Source organism: Triturus cristatus, chromosome 5_1 (assembly GCF_964204655.1).
Source record: "Triturus cristatus chromosome 5_1, aTriCri1.1, whole genome shotgun sequence".
Lineage (NCBI taxonomy): Eukaryota > Metazoa > Chordata > Amphibia > Caudata > Salamandridae > Triturus > Triturus cristatus.
Window position 1 is genome coordinate 701078340 of NC_140587.1, and position 17167 is coordinate 701095506.

The window sequence follows — 17167 nt, forward strand, 5'->3', positions numbered from 1 at the left end:
ACCACAAAATGGCTCGCAGCCAATAAGCAGCAAGCTCGTGCTCGTAACGCCTCAGCCAATCAGATGGCAGAATTGCCAAATATCGACATCTGTAAATTTTGATATTTCTCCAAAACGACTGAACGGATTTACACCAAATAAACAAAAGCGTGCTTTCTAGACCAAGACCCTTCTCCCTGTCAAATTTGGGGTAATTCCGTTCACCCTGTAGCCTTGTCTAAAGTTTCCTATGGAAATTGCATGGAGAAAACACGTTTTGGGACCCCACTTTTTTCTCGGCCCTACCTTGATGAATCACCCACAAACTTTCAACATAGGAGCTGCTATGAACAAAGAATTAGTTTGGAAAATTTCATGAAGATTCATCAAACGACGCCAAAGGTATAAGCAAATAAAAAATGCTCTTGCAAGCTAGGTGTTTATTTTCAGTGCGCCACCATTGCTGCCATGACGCATTTCGGCCAAACTCGGCCTTGATCACATGACGCGCCTTCAGAGCCAAAGTGAGGATTTGAAAGTGACGGTATCAAGCACTCGTGATACAGCAAGCTAATGGGCATAGAGAACATACTTTATCAAAGAATCATTATGGTCCATGTTTGTGCAAAACGACAGCAATACATAATGAAGATACATATAAATGCAACAATGTTGATATAAATACCAATAAATGTAAAATACATTTAAAAATATATAAATGGTAATAAAAAACATTTCAGCACCGTTAAGTATTCAATATGAAAAAATCATCATTTTTTTCAAAAAGGACCCTATACACATATATATAAATATATATATACACACACACACTGAAAAACACAAAAGTTAAAGTGGAGTTATACGTAGGTCTTGTAATAATATAAAATTTAAAAAATCGCAGAAATTCACTTGCTATATGTAACTGACCTAAGTAGAGCTTGCTCCCCTATAGATTTGAGGGGTCACCAATGATGGGATTTAAAAATGTCATGAGTGATGTAATATGTGAGGTCAATAAGCAGTGCGTCCTGAAGGTACAAGTTATACTTAGGTTAGTTACGTATAACTGATGAAGTTCTGTTTTTTTGTTTTTAAATGTTAGCTTTTATATTATTACAAGACCTACATATTACACCACTTTCACCTTTAGTATTTTATGGAATGTTTAGGGTTTTTTTTAACATAACTTAGAATCTTAGTACCTTACCTACAAATAACTCAATTTTGGTTTTTTTCCAGTGAATTTCTATTGTTTTTAACATAAAGTAAGATTTTATTACCATACATAATTTAACCCAGCTCTGCGTGGTATGGGGTTACTGCAGGCCAGGGCAGGCCAGGTCTTACGGCCACTCCCTGCAGGCGGCGAACCACCCGGCAATCCCATGTACGAATGCATGTGAAAAATATATATATATATATATATATTTTAACCCAGGGGAGTCCCTCTGGGTTCCCCATACAAGGGCAATGGTCCCCCACCATGCCCTCTTGTACCTTATTTGTTTTAATACATTTAGGATATGGGGACAGGCAGAGTCTCAGAGTCTTCAAAATAGTGGCTGTAACATTTCTGTTGATGTTGGGGCCTACCAATCAAATTACTCGGCCATGCCCAAACATCACCACATTTTGAACCTTAATATCTCAAAAACAGCTGAAAGGATTTACAAGCAAATCACAAAAAGCTTTCTGTGAAATTTGGTGTAATTCTGTTCAGATTTTTCTGTATCCTCGTCTAAAATTCCCTTGAGAAATTGAATGGGGAAAACGTGTTTTGGGACCCACCTTTTTCTTGGCCTCCACTTGACAGATTATACCAAAATTATCCAGGAAGAAGCTGAAGTGGATGAACATTTTTTGGAAGGTTTTGTGAACATTCGTCAAACAGAACCAAAGTTATTAGCAAAACAAGTTCAAGCTTGTTAATTAAACCACTCAGCCACACAAATATATCACTAATTTTTTTAATCTTCATTTCTTTAAAACGGCTGAAGGGATTTACAACAAATCACAAAACGCATGCTTTCCGGGTAAAGAGCTAGCTTTCTGCTAAATTTGGTGTAATTCAGTTCAACTGTGTTTTTCTGTATCACTGTTTAAATTTGCTATGGGAAATTGCATGGGAAAAACATGTTTTGGGACTACCCCCTATTTTTTCTTAGTCTCCAATTGATGGATCACCCCGAGGAGGAGGAACTTTTTTTTTTTTTAAGTTTCGTCAAACAGCGCCAAAGTTGACCTACGTATAACTACACACTGTGTAATATATAAATAAATGAAATATTATATATATATCACACTTTGAGAGAATAAGGAAAACCAATATTACCAATATGAAACAGACAAGACTGTTAAGAGGAGATCAATATATGGTACAGATTCAAAATACGTTGTGTAGGGTAAGGAAGAAAAGGTCAATGACATGGCATATGTGTATGCATGTACATGCTTGCATTAGTAGAGCATGACCCCAGGAAGATACAATCATCAAGGAAAGTTTAAGAATAGACTGTTGGGTCGGGGTAGTGTTCCTTGAAGAGGTGTCTTCAGCTTTTTTTCTGAATTGTGGGAAAGTGGGAGCTGACATGATGTCAATAGGGATGCTGTTTCAAATCTTGCTAGCATTACTGGAGAACACTTGCCTTCTGGCTTTTTCTTCTTGTAATCTTTTAACTTCAATCTGGTGATATTTATGCTCCTGGCTGGAAACTGTTCCCCAGGAGTAGTTTGTTTGTTTGCCAAGTAAGCTGGGGTCTTGTTGAGGGCTTCAAAAGAGATGCAGCTAATCTTGAAGATGAATTGAGCTGGAAGGGGAGCCAGTGTAGGTCCTTTAACATATCGGTGATGTGTTCTAATTTTTGGGTGTTGAATTCCTTTCAGGGGTGCCAGAGTAGTATCGGGGAGACTGTAGAGCAGGGCACTTCCTCAGTTGTTATGGAAGTCCACTACGGCATAAACGATGCTCTGAAGTTGTATTCCATGAGTAAAAGTCACTTTCTTAAAGAGAAAGAGTTGTAATCAAGCTGTCCTGGTCTTCATGGTAAAATGTGGCCTCAATGAAAGGTCTGTGTCGAGAGTGAATCCCATAGAATGTGCAAGGTCTGTCAGCTGGGTGAGAACATAGTAGGTTTAAGCTGGGATTGTTTGGTGCTACTTGCAAACAGGAGGAATTCAATATTTGTGGGGTTCACCATCAGGAGGCTAGCTGGCAGGGGCTGGTATTGAATCTCTGTATGTCACTGAGTGAGAATATTCTTAGGTACTGTAGCAACTGCATATTGATGGACTTTAATGATTCTGGCTGCACAAATGGATCAGAGGGGTTCCATGTATAGGTTACAGATGATGAGAGAGAGGATGTAGCCCTGTGTTATTCTGCAGGGGAAGAAGAGTGCCTGAGTTCACAGGAAACCTATTTGTACAGACTGGCGGAACTTGGTAAGGTATCATATAAACCATTTCAAGACAGTGCCTGAAAATCCCATGCATGTTTTCAAAGTATTGATCAGAGCAGAATGGTCGTCTCTGTTGAAAGCTGCAGCGAGGTAAAGTAGGAGCATAAGGCAGTGATCATTCCTGACCCTTCTGGAAAGGTGTCACTGAGTACTTGAAGTGTGGCTGTCTCATTGCTGCAGCACAGTCTGAAGCCTTATTAGTAGACCTGTAGAAGAGTACTCAGGCTGATGTACTCCAGTAACTAGTTGGCGACTGCTTTCCTGCTGATTTTCCCTATGAATGGAAGGTGAGCAATAAGGGGGGTGTTGATGAGGTCGGCTAAGCTAACAGAGGTTTTCTTTAGCAGGGAAAAGTGGTTACCTTGAGAGAGATAATGGAGAGATACATGTGCGAGACTGAATTAGTAGATAACACATGAAAGGGTGCATTCCACAAAAAAGACATGCAGCAGAGTATACATTGATAGGGTCATGGAGGGAGAAGATACATAATGTGGGACTACATAACACTTAAAAAAGGACTGGAGTGGGAGCTTAAAATAATGAACAACTGTATTACAGATATGAGCCAGAGTAGGATAAGAATATTTAGGTGTTGTGGTGGACTTCAGGGAACGGTCAGTAGACAAATGAAGATGTGGTGTTAATCCTGGAAGCTGGCTTTCTATGTGATAGTGCCAATGAAAGGGCACACCACGCAAAAAGTGCAGACAACCTTATTGATTTAGAGGGCTTAAATTAATAATCCCAAATGCTCTATCTGTGGTAGTGTGGTTGAGCAGCTTAGGCTTATAAGACGGTACTGTTTAGCATTTGTTGTACACACACACAGTCAATAAATGAGGCAAACACTCAAGAAGAAGTTCGGGATCAATTTAGAAAAATAACATTTTTTATATCATTTTAGACATCAAGATCATCGGAATCAGGTAAGAACTTTCGCAATTACAGATTTTTGTATGCCCTGACTCTTGAGCATAATTTGAGGGCGACCAATGGTAGATCTAAATCCGACTTAATGGGAGCCCCCACTTTTACTAGAACCAAGGTGCCCTCACGCATTGACTATATATTGTTGGATGTCGGTTCCTGGGGCGATCTTATAGACATGGAAGTGGTCCAAAGAAGCGAAAGTGACCACAATCCCCTGTCCATGCACTTTCAATGTAATTCTGCTCTTATTTCCACCGAGCTTGTCAGTGCTAAGACTACTCGGATGAGGGAAATTGCACTCTCTAACTGCAATCGGCGCCTTAAATGGCATAAGGTTGCCGAAAGCGAATTATCACTGGAGGGCATTAGGGAGATTATCAATGATAACATTTTATTACTTAACGACGTTTCCGATATTCCCCCCTCCCCTACGCACTGCTCAGAGCTTAAGGAAATATACCTCTCAACTGTGGACAACGTAAGTGAGTTCTTTCAGGCCAAAATATCTCGGGGCTGTAAGCGCCCACTTCCTAAAGGCGAAAATCCGTGGTACTCTAACGAGTGCAGAACACGGAGGCAGGACCTTTCGAAAGCCCTAAAAACCAAGGTCCAGAGCAACATCTTGTATGCAAGGAAAATATATTACAGGTCCATTGTTCTAGCCAAACGAGCTTGGGAAGAAGCCCACTGGCAAGATCTGAAATCTGCTGCCCAGCTGAAGGATGCAACATTATTTTGGGATCTTATTAATGTTAGCACAAGGAAGGGGGCTGATCCATTACCGAACCACATCTCGGGGCGAGACTGGTTTGAGCACTTTCAGAAATTATATATGGGCGATGAAGGGTGCATATCGCATGAGCAAGGGTATGAAATAGAGCCCCCAGTGGTACCTTCTGTGAACGAGCTTTTTGGCCTTAATGAGGTTCTTACAGCTATTGCTTCAATTGCGCCCGGCAAAGCAGCCGGTCCCGACGGCCTTCCGGGCGATCTTATGATCCACGAGAGAAACCTTTGGGCACAATTTATTTGTAGATCCCTAAACCTCATAGCAATTGGCCACCCTGTACCCGAATCTTGGAAAGGGGCTGAGGTGGTGACCATCTACAAGAAGGGGGATAGAGAGGATCCCGCAAACTACAGACCGATTAGTTTGATCGATGTCATTCAAAAAATAGTTGGCGGGGTCCTCTTAACACGGATGAAGGGATGGATTGATGAGGAGGGTGTTTTGTCCCACTTCCAGGCTGGATTTAGATGTGGTGTTGGCACAATGGATCAGGTATTTAGACTCTGCCTGATCCACTGGAAAACTGTAACCATCAGGAAGGGTAGCCTGTATTTGGCCTTTATAGACTTAAAGACAGCCTTCGATCTGGTCCCCCGCTCCAAGTTTTGTTCGATCTAGGAATTCCTCCCTTGATCCTGTCTCTTGTTAAACGCCTGCATGAAGACAACTTTGCCAGAGTAAGGTGGGGGGGGGGGCAGGGCCAGCTCACAGAGAAAATAGCTGTCCAGAGAGGAGTACGCCAGGGTTATGTTTTGGCGCCGACCTTGTTCTCTCTCTATATAAATGGGGTGGCAGACCATTTGAGAGAGGACGCGGCCGATGCCCCAACCCTGTGCGGGGAAAAAATAGCAACCCTATTATTTGCGGATGACACCCTCCTGGTCTCCAAGAGCCCTATGGGCCTGCAAAAACTTCTTGATCGCTTCACCTCGTTCTGTGTAGATAGAGGCTTGGTAATCAACATAGCTAAAACCAAGCTAATGGCTCTGGCACCATCTAAATGCTTCAGGAACAAATTTAACTTGAATGGCAGCCCGCTGGAGCTGGTAGAGGCCTTTGACTATCTTGGGGTAAGGAGGAACAATAAACTAAAATGGGCACCTCATCTGACTAAAATGGTTTTAAACCACAAACGGATTTCCGGGGCCATAGCGAGGCACCAGAGACTCTCCTATAGTCGCCCTGTAGTCCCAGCCATTAAAGTATATGAGGGTAAGGCCTTGCCTGGGTGCTTATACGGGGCGGAACTTTGGGGGTTCGATAATCTTTCTGAATTAGTAAAATCAGAAAATAAATTTTTTCGTGATCTAGTTTCGCTCCCCCCTTCCACCCCTCTAATACCTCTCCGTCACGACCTTGGGAGGCACCCAATAAACGAAGTGGCGAGACTGCGCCCTCTGCTATACTGGACCCGGCTTATGAGGTCTTCTGACCTATGCCACTATGCATCCGGTCTAAAAGAACTGTTAAGTTTGGGCGCAGGTCACAAGGTTGGTTGGGTGTCCAATTTGAAGAAATTAGTGGTCCAAATTGGCCTGGACCAGGCTTAGGAGAGCCAGATGCCCCCGCCCAAACCTCTTGTGAAAAGGCTTTACTGGGACTGGATTTCCGCCATGACCAACAAAAATCAAAATGGCATTTTGTCGGAGAGATTTTTGGATGTTAAGCCCACCTTAAAACTGGAACCCTTCCTTGACCTTATCGAGTCCCCGGGGGACAGAGTGCTCTACCTGAAATTCAGGTATGGCACACTCCCTCTCCGTGATTTCCAGTATGGTTGGAGCGGCCACTCGGGAAATAATGAGGGCTGTCCGGGCTGTGCTTGCCCTACGGAATCTACAGCACATTTTTTCTTTGCTTGTAGGGCATACAGCCAAGTATGGTCCAGGTGGTTAAAACCAGTTTGCTCCAATTTGGGCTGTTCTTCCCATCGGGTGGCCTTACGCATTTTAACTTATGAGACGCTAATCCCAAGTGTTATCTGTGGTACAGCAAAGTTTTTGGGACATGCTTGGAGGATAAGGCAAAGGCTCGTTAAGGGAAAATTAGCTAAATAAGATGTTGTGAGCTTGTCCACCGCCTCTTCTTCTGGATGGGTTTTTTTTAATTACACTGTTATGTGGTTATTTATTATATATTATCTATGGCTTGATCTATCTTTAGCCTTGTTTTTAGCTCTGTTTACTTTTTATATCCATCTAGAGAACAAGAAAACTGACCATTCGCAGATATGAATTTTTCTGGTCTCTCTGGTTATCAACTTGTGATGCATTTTTGTATTTTGTACTTTTATGATTGATACTTTTATTGATCGAATAAAGTGATTTTGAATTTGAATTTGAATTACAGATTTTTGTAGAAATAGAAAATACAGTCAAATAACGGTTTTGAGGTATGAGTCTCGAACGCAGTAATGCCATTCTCTGGGAGAAACATACACTGCATAGATACTCTTGCAAACTTTTTTGGAGGGTGCCTTCTAGGACTAAAGGTGCTTGGAGGCCAAGGTCCAAGAAACCACCAGCAGTTTGGTTTTACCTGCCCTGGTGTGTCCGGGTGCAGAGGTGCTGGTCACCTTGGTAGCCTTGAGCGCTACATGGTCAGTCAATCAATCAACAGGTATTTGTAGCGTGCAACTTCTCACTCCAGGGGGTCTCCAGGTGCTGTGCTGCAGGTTTCAGTCGAAGAGCCAGGTCTTGAGTACTTTCCTGAAGTGATTCAGGAAGTGAGAGGAGTGGAGGTAGAGAGGGAGGGCATTCCAGGCTTTGGCGCAGAGGTGAGAAAAGGAGCGTCCTTTGGTGCGGCTGCGGCTCCATAGATGGTAAAGTCTATGGAGTAGCACCTGCAAAAAAAAAAAAGGCTGCAGGTAGGGACTTGGGGACAAGTCTGGCACAACCCAAAGGGAGACTCGGTTCTTGAGTCTCTGATGCACAGTTTACGTGAAGCCGGGCTCGGGTGCGGAGGTGTTTTGTCTGGCAGGTCGCTGCGGTTAGAGGCTGTCAATTTGCTATGACAACTCAGAGAAGGAGAGAAAACAGGACAGCAGGGCTACTCTGGATGAAGACCTCGAGGATCCTAAAGTCCCTTGATCGCAGGTCAGTGTTGGCGGTGTTTGGACTGGACATGCAACAAGCCTGGGCAGTTGAAAGGGCTTAAATACCCAGAGTATCGGTGCTTAGAGGCTCTGGGAGGGGTCAGCGGATCAAGACTTGGTAAGAGTGACAGGGATTGCCTCTTGGACCCACGACAACCTCTTCCTGGTGAGTTGCTCCCTCGATGGGCCAGATGGCCAGCAAGATGAAGTACCAGGTCGGTGAAGTCTGGGCCTGTAGATGCAGGGGATGGCTCCTCCACAGCAAGGGAGATACTGCTTGGTTGTTGAAGGTAAGAAACATCCTCAAAGGGTTTGGGGAGGCCGTTCAGCTTCTGGACGAGTCAGTCTTCATGGTTGTCGCGTTGCAAGCAGCCAAGCAGGGTTTGGCACCAATTTCGGGGCGGGACCTCTGTTCTCACGACTGCCGCTCTTCTTTATCCTTCTTTTGGTTACCAGTAGACAAACCTGAATCCTGGTGTCATTGGGACCCATAAATAATGAATTGAGGGGTGTTTAGGAGAGTGTAGTGTAGTAGCCAATGGGCTACTTACCGCTGGGGTGGCTGCACCCCCTATATGACCACTGCCTGGGGAAAGTGGGCATAAACCTGACCTAGAGTCGCTAGTTTCACCAAATTAAAAATGGTGAAACCCTTCCTTGGCTGTCCACCTCAGGTAGTCTACCTTAGGAGGTGTGCCTAGCCTGAAAGTGTGCACACGCCTTATGACTAATTTAGCACCTGCTTTTGTGCCAAATGGGCCTCTGGGCAGGGGGTGGCATTCCCCAGGTCTAGGAGGTAGCTGTTGTCACATCTGAGGTGGCAGAGGCTTTGCAGCCTCTGGCCTTGACATACTAATTCCCCGACCATCCTGCTGGAGGAGGTGTGAATACCTTCCCGCAGAGCAGGCATTGTTTTTGGCCTCTGAGAGTGTGGGCGCTCACCTACAGGGGTCAGAAACTCCCCTGCGGTGGCAGGCTGGACAATACCAGTCAGCCAGCAAACTAGAGGACTAATAGTTTTTCAGGGGGTACCTCTAAGGTGCCCTCTGGGTGCATGTCATAAAAAAATCTATTATAGATTTATTAAGGCAAGGTATTTGATACCAAACACTATTGGTTTCAGTGCAACCATCATGTAGCTGGGTAATTTGTAATGGCCAGTGCCCAGCACATGTCCTTAAGATGGCTGCTTGATCACTTGCAATATCTCATAATAGAACTAGACATCACAGGAGCCTATCTGCTCATGCAGATGTGCCCTCACATATAATATAATGCACCCTGCCTTAGGGCTCTAAGGCCTGCTATAGGGGTTACTTACATATAGTATATGCAGTGTACCTTGGCATGGCACACAGAGTGTGCCATGTCGTGTTTTCAAAATGGTTTGCACCATTTCATGCATTCTTTAATGGCAGTCTGCATGCAGTTTTTGTGCAGGTCCCTTTGGGTGGCATAATACATGCACAGCCGATAGGGACTCTCTTTAGTACCAATGCCCTAGGTACCAGGGGTACTATTTACTAGGGACTTACAGGGGTGCTAAATGTAATGGTTAGGGCTGTGGCTCTAGGGGGACCACCATTTCATTGCAGACAGCTGATTTCATGACCTGTAAATGCAGGAAAACCCTCATCCATGTCATACTGCACGGTATTGGTGGTATTGTCCACTACGATATATGTACTGTGTTTGCTCACGTTTGTTTCCACTACGATATACATACCTGTGTTTGCTTCCTTTTATTTTTTGTCTGACACTATAATTGTTCTCTACCTTTTCATTTTGCACCAACAAGCTCTTTTGGTCCTTTTACTATTCACAGTAAAATGAAACAATGTGGCCCCAAACTGGTTAAAATGTTAACCGTGATAACCGTGATTGCAGAACACAGCTCTGCAATGGTTAACTGTCTTCCACAGATACTGCATGCACGATGAACGTGACAGCAGTCTTGGGAGGGGCTCAACTATAAACCGAGCCCCGCCCGTTAACACGTGCTTGCTATTCAGACAGTCTGCCGAGCGGACGTGTTCTGGATTTCTTCCGCTTATGCCGATACTTGGATTTTCAGTGTTCTCCGAGTATGCATTGAATAACAAGGAGTCCCCCTAATGGATAAAGAGGCAAGAATACTACACTGTTTACTTCGGAGGGGAGAACTGAGATCGTCTTGATCTCTGCGGTAAGAGATACACTCTTGACATAATTTTTGGGAACTTTCCTTATGTCAGTCTTCAATGAGTGTTATTTGTTTAGTATTTTACTCAGATATTTTTGTAGCAAGAAAAGATGTTCAGTGGCTAAAGACATCTTGAGATAACTTCTTAAACAGACCACTTGCTATAGCTTTGAACTTACGTGGCCCATGTCAATAGTTTCCTGGTCATTTTTGAGTATGTTTGAACTTGAACGAACAAAAGCAATGAATGTATAAAGTTGCAAGGCAAGTCCGCTTGCCTAAAAGAACAGTTGAAAATACACCAAAGGAGAACCTGAATATGGAGTAATCCAGTTTACAGCAAAACACTTTAAAGACTCCACGGAAAGAACAACAAGCATTGGCATAGCCAATAGGTCTCGCCTTTGGGACCTTATAAGTGTTTAGCCATGCAACAGTTGCATAACTAAATACTTATAAGGTCCCAAAAGCGAGACCTATTGGCTATGCAAAGTGGCCGCGAAAGTGAAAGTGATCGCGATCAAACATCAAAGCGAAAGTGAAAGTAATCGCGATAAAGCGCAGCGCGCGCGCCTGCGCACATGCACTGTAGCTCTAGGCTGGCCTGGTAGCACTTTTTGGAGCCCTCTCAATAAGTCTCGCCAGACCAGCGCATGCGCTGGGTCAGGCGAGACCTAAAAAGGTGAAGCCTAATAATTCCTGTTAACACAATACGTTTATTGCATATTCACCATTATATTTGTTCTTTCTTACACAGCAATACTGGCATTAGAGTCACGCTCCAATATATATGGGTGAATATTCTTTCCTCATCCTTGGGGAAGGATAGGGGGTTATGAGTATTTTGACAAAGGTAGTCATCTTGTTGATTCTTTCTTACAGGTCTCCTTCCCCGCTGTTGCCTCCCTTAAACTCTTTCCCCCACCTTGCCACTACCAACAGTCTGTGTCATAATGGCAATCAGACTTGGTGCTGCCTGGAGGTGGACCTTCTAACATCGAGCAAGCTCCGAGGACACGCACACCGTGACACTAAAGTCCTTACCAATTGTGTTTCAATTAGATATTTACTTTATTTTAAGGGTAAGAACACTAGCACTCGGGTCTGGTTATTAGGGACCCAATACACTTTCAGACAAAAAGCAACAGTACTAGGACAAAAAGTGGTGGTGACCATGTCTAAAAAGGCACTTTTCTACAGTGTGCCCTTAGAATATAATACAAATGGAGGTTAGGTGGCTGGAAGTTGCTTCAAAGCTCAGGGACAGGAGGGCATGAGAATGCATAAACATCAAAACAGTTGAATGCTCTGTTAATATGTTTCCTTGTAGACTATTTAAACAATGTAACTGAACTGCACTTAGGGAGCAAGGAGTGAAGATGGGTAAAAGGTACCAGAATGGGCTGGCGTCAGGAGCAGTTGAGGACTGAGTGATTGTTTCAAGAACTGTGTTTTAAACCTACCACATATGAAGAACAGCCAGACCCACCTCCCGGGTAAGAGGTGTACAATACACACCAAAGTCCCACATGATATCTAAAAGTAAGTTGGTTTTGTAGCAGCATTTATCGTAGGGGGAGCTAAGGTTTAGCTATGCAAGACCAGGGGTCTCCAACCTTTTCTGTAACAAGAGCCACGTGTGTTCAAAGAAAATCCCCCCAAGCTATAAATATTAATAGTGTTATAATTATGACTATGTCAGACAAGATAACATTAGTGGCCACCCTTTGCAAGATTACCAGCAGTGATCACCTCAGTGGATCAGTCAAGGATGTCAGCAGTAATGTAAAAAGTCTTTATCAATTTGAAATGCCTCCTAGTAAATACTTGAAATCCATAACTGCAATGACCCTGCACCAAGGTGATAATATTAGTAATAAGTGCCACCAATCACACGTGATTTATTATTCAAATATCAGCTTTAAATATATTATTGAAATCAATTTTTCTCAAGACATCAACTTATGAGTTCTGAAACAACACATATTCACATGGGATACATTATTTTCAATTTTGGGATACATATATTAATTCAACCAAACAAAAGTTTCTAATTTAGTAGGCAGGGCTGCACGTAGGAGAGCTACTTAAAGATAGCTGGTAAACTACCAGCAGCTCACTAGCTACTCGTTGGAGAAGCCTGTGTAAAACCCTTTATATTTTTTAAGTCCGTGCAGAACTGCTGAAAAAGGGGACCGAGGTACACAAGAAAACATTACAAAATGATCAAGGCTTTAAAAACAATAGAATATATGAAAGGTTGAGAAAAAAAGTAGAGAGTATAGCCATGGAAATTTGCAAAGTGGAAACAGAAATGAATAGGGAGAGCACAATCAAAAGGAGAGGTAATGGAGAAGTATTAAGTATTTTCTTGTATTAAAGGCAATATACCTATCGAGAACATATAGGGACAGTATATTGATAATACAACTGATATCATAAGTTATAAACACTTCTAAAAGGGCAAATCTTGAACAATATCATGTAAGAAAATCAATTTACAACTGGCCAAATACTTAAAAAAATGAAACTTTAGAATCGACATTACCTTTGTCAAATCCAACTTGCAACATAGGAAACGTCTTTTTGCACGATCTTAAAGTCTGTATAAGGGTAAAGGTAGAACACACATCAGGGGATAAATATTAATACATGTGCATCCTACTGTCAATACATCATTACAACAAAGATGAAGTAAAAAAGAGAACACATAGTACATTTTACCATATACATTGTAATTTCAACTATGAAGCTATATATAGGAGAGTTACTGAACTTTGCGCACTATCTCCCTATGAACTACGCAAAGCATGGTTCCCATTTCAGACAATCATTGATCCAATTACCAGTCGCAAATGTAGTCACTAAAGGTTTCCTCCTCAGATTAGTGTAGATACACCCTCGTAGCATGCTTGGAAATCTATGCCAATCCTAGATTTCCATTCAACCTCCAATTACCAGACATTTACTGTCTGCAGTTGGGCAATCCTCAGGAGTTAGGTGTGGAGGAAAAGCGTGTTTGTAATTTTAACTTTTATCGACCTGAGGAAAAAAATTGCTTCTCTCAAAGTTCCCAACAATCTATAGTTGTTCTGATGTGTTTCATATCCAATTATAATATGTACAGAGCCTGTTTCGGCACTACGTGTAGGTGCACAAACTAGATGAGGAGGTATATGAATACCAACAAAGTTACAATTTTGTGTGTGCTCATTACCTTTCCAGTAGTTACCCTTACCGCCCTACCAGGAACATCCATCTTCCCAACTATAGATAATCAGCGATACACAAACAATTTACACAGTCACGATTTCCATCTGCAGCTGTAAACAAAATGAGATACTGAGCTCATGGGGGCAATTATTGGCTGCCTAGTTTGAATTTTGGTAAGCAAAAAATGTGACTCAAGCCAATGTGAAGATCAATTCCAATCCACTCACAAAAAGCAGCAGAGAAAAAACATCCTATTGGGAAGGCTTCAGCTAACATCCACACACCATAAGGAGTAAACACCTCAGGCAGCATATTCAAACCTGATTTATTTATTACAGAAGGAAAACAGACTATGGAAAATCTGTTCACTCAAACAGAGCAGAGCTGAGCCGCGTCCTCTCTTCACGAGAACATAACCAACCGAGATGTGTTTCAAAATAATTGGGTTTATCCCAAATTATACTAAGACCATAACAATCTCTGAATATCTATACATCTTTTATTAACGGAGCAATGTTATGTATGTTAAACAAATATCCTCATATATTTAGTGTAGCGGGAGATAGGGATTTTGGACTAAGGTTAGTTCTCTGTTTGTGTAAAGTCTCTTGATGAGGCATGTTAACAGTTCCATCGCCAAAGCAAAGAAAAAGCAAAGAGGACTAAAGAAACACATATTTAGTGAGCAGGAATCTATCTTAAACAGTAAATCCAGGCTGTTTGACGGACACATGTCGGAGCATGCCATCTCGCTCACGTACAAAAAACTGATAAATAACCCCCCCGATCCACTCGATTTCCTGAAAGAGAAGTCGGTGGCTGATGGACTTGAGATTGACGACGAGGAGTGGGTTACCGCTCTGGCGTCCCCAAGGGAGGTAGCGATATCGGCTAGACTCCGGCTAAGCGATGTATCTTGAACATATGGGAACCCACGGACTTATCTACACGGGGGAGGCTTTGGGTCACGCTCGGGCAAATGGTGGCGAAAAGGAACATAGCCCGTCTGTGGGGTGCAGCGAGGCTGCCGAAATTGGTGGACTGCCAAAAAGACATGGATTGGTGCATGTTGCAGGAGAAGACAGTATAAACGGCAAGGGGGTGCCCCAGAAAGTGGGGGGAGGTGTGGTTGCTTTGGAACACCTACAGAGGTGACATCTGTGAGCCTCCCCAGGCCCGATTATCCGGCCTGGACATCAAGGACTGAATCTAGCCTACGCTCAGAACTATTGTTCATCTGTCTAGTCCTATACTGTTGTTTGTGTCGCCGGTGCTGCGGCAACCCTGCTCTCTTGGGTGACCCAAATTTTCATATGTGACCTTGTTATGCTTTTATATACAATAAAAAGAGTTTAAAAAAAAAAAAAAGTAAATCCAATCACACGTAGGGACGAAAAACTACAAGCTGATCTGATGGAATGGCGAGAACTGTGTAATTCAGGGTTAACGGAGGGGGGCGAATCAGCTCACAGCACTCCAGAGTGGGAAGAGCGGGTCGGATGAGGAAGACCAACTTGATAATGGAGGCCGGGAGAATTAATGCTATAAGTATACAGCCTATATGTATTTGGTTTACCCCATGCCTTGTTCCTCACTGTATTATATACAAGGATGATTATGTACCCCCTATTGTGATTGTCTATCTCTAATGCTGCAACCTGTACCAAGTATCAACAACAAGAAAGAAGGTATGACCCTGTCTGCTGTATCGTTGACGATATGTTTTTCTTATTGTAAAAGGAAAAATAAAGTTAAAAAAAAAGTAAATCCACCATTCGTTCCCCAATGGCCATTGGTCAATTACATAGCAGCTTGACAAATAACAATACGCAGTATTTCAAACCACTTTTCACAGAACTCTTGCTCAATGAATGTTTTATTGAATTAAAGGTTTTTCCTGTGCTAAAATGTAATATTGACAGCAGAGACTCTTAAGACACATGTAGCACCAAATGTCTGCCACTTGGTCCCCTCCTTATTCAGGTGTAATGCCATGTGGTTCTTCAGGATTCTGTATGTATCTGCTGGAACCATGAGAAGCTACCCATCAACTTGTTGACAAATCACGCTCCTGCTGGGGTACTGACTCAGATCACTGACTCCCTAAATGCAATAGTGATCTACATGGTAATACATATTTCAACAAATGTACCTGCCCGCCTACAGTCATGTTTATCTCTATCGACTCTTCAAATGTAACACCTTGTCATTCATCGCTGCAGCACTCTTCTTAACTTTAATTGTGTACACATTCCTGGTATAAACAGGATTCTTTTCAATGGATCAATTTTGGAAATGTTCCTGTAACAAATATGGCTAGTATATTATTTGGTGTAAAACAAATCCGTGAGTGACGGATCAACGAACCTAGCCAAAGGAATGGGGGTTCACTAAATGAGTGAAACACACCCCTGTCTTGGGAAAAGAAAATTATTTTCTTGAGTCCCCTCACTCACCAAGGGCTGCCCCTAGGTGACATGCTTCATCATTGGGGCATCCCAAACATCTACTGTTTGGGGCGTGCTGCGACTTGTGGAATTACGTAGGAGCACTTTTGTGAGAAACTATGTGTAGTGCAGTGTTGGGGGAGTGGTGTAAGTGACGTTAAAAATACATAGCTAGTGAGCTAATATTTTATTCCTGCTCCTAGTTGGTATGGATAAAAAGGGGTTAATAATAGGGAAAAAGTAATTATTATGTGATTACAGTCCCTAGTATTTCGTCGACATGTTTCGAGGTATCCCCTAAACCTCTGGAAACCAACCAGCCCCATGTGTACAACTACGTGAAAAACCTACAATAAAGAAAACTATAGTACAGAAATATAGATGCACACCTAATGACCAGGTTAAATTGTCTATATTACACTTGGGAACTGCTCAAGGGGGTTTAGCACTACCGAATATTCGTTCTTATTATATGGCAGTGATTATGGATCTCTCAGCTCGTTTATTGGGTCCTAATGGGCTGCTTGATATGTTTTTTATCACAGAATGATACAAGAGGCAGGTTCGCAAGTTCCGATTTTTTTAAAAACAGCTAAATTACCCAAAAAGACCAGATACAAGACTATTCGGGATTTCTCCGATAGACTACAATCTTGTTTTAAACAGGTAGGGTTTGGTGGTTTTCATTATTTAAAGTTAGAGGAGTGTAAGATCTTTGGGCTTCAAATGCATTCTAGCAAGCTCAAAAAATGGCGGGATTCTGGTTTTGGTGATTTGGGCTCTTTTTTTTCATCTCGGAAACTCATCACCTGGCAAGAGGTCCTGGTTAGATCTAGTAATCAATTAAAAACTGGGTTTTTGGAATATCTGCAGATTATAAACCTGATAAATAAAGGTGGGATCACCACCTCTGGCTAATACCCTTTGCGGAGGGACAATCAGCCTTTCTGACGCTCGGGGTCACAGAGCGATTTCCGGTCCCTAACCCGGTAGCGTTGCAGCTGTGTTGGTCACGCCCCCCCTGCCTTCTTAACTCCGACAGGGGCGCGGACGCCAAAGGCAAGCCCGTCT

General features: G+C 42.7%; 1 protein-coding gene across 5 annotated transcripts in view; it reads right to left on the minus strand.

Moving 5' to 3' along the window:
• Nucleotides 1–17167, minus strand: part of SPIDR (scaffold protein involved in DNA repair) — a 2139604-nt gene that overhangs the window by 1965071 nt on the left and 157366 nt on the right. For all 5 annotated transcript variants that reach the window (XM_085605664.1, XM_085605663.1, XM_085605662.1 and 2 more), the window contains one exon: nt 12985–13039. In XM_085605664.1, coding sequence (XP_085461790.1) covers nt 12985–13039 — 55 coding nt within the window. The remainder of the gene's footprint in view (nt 1–12984; nt 13040–17167) is intronic.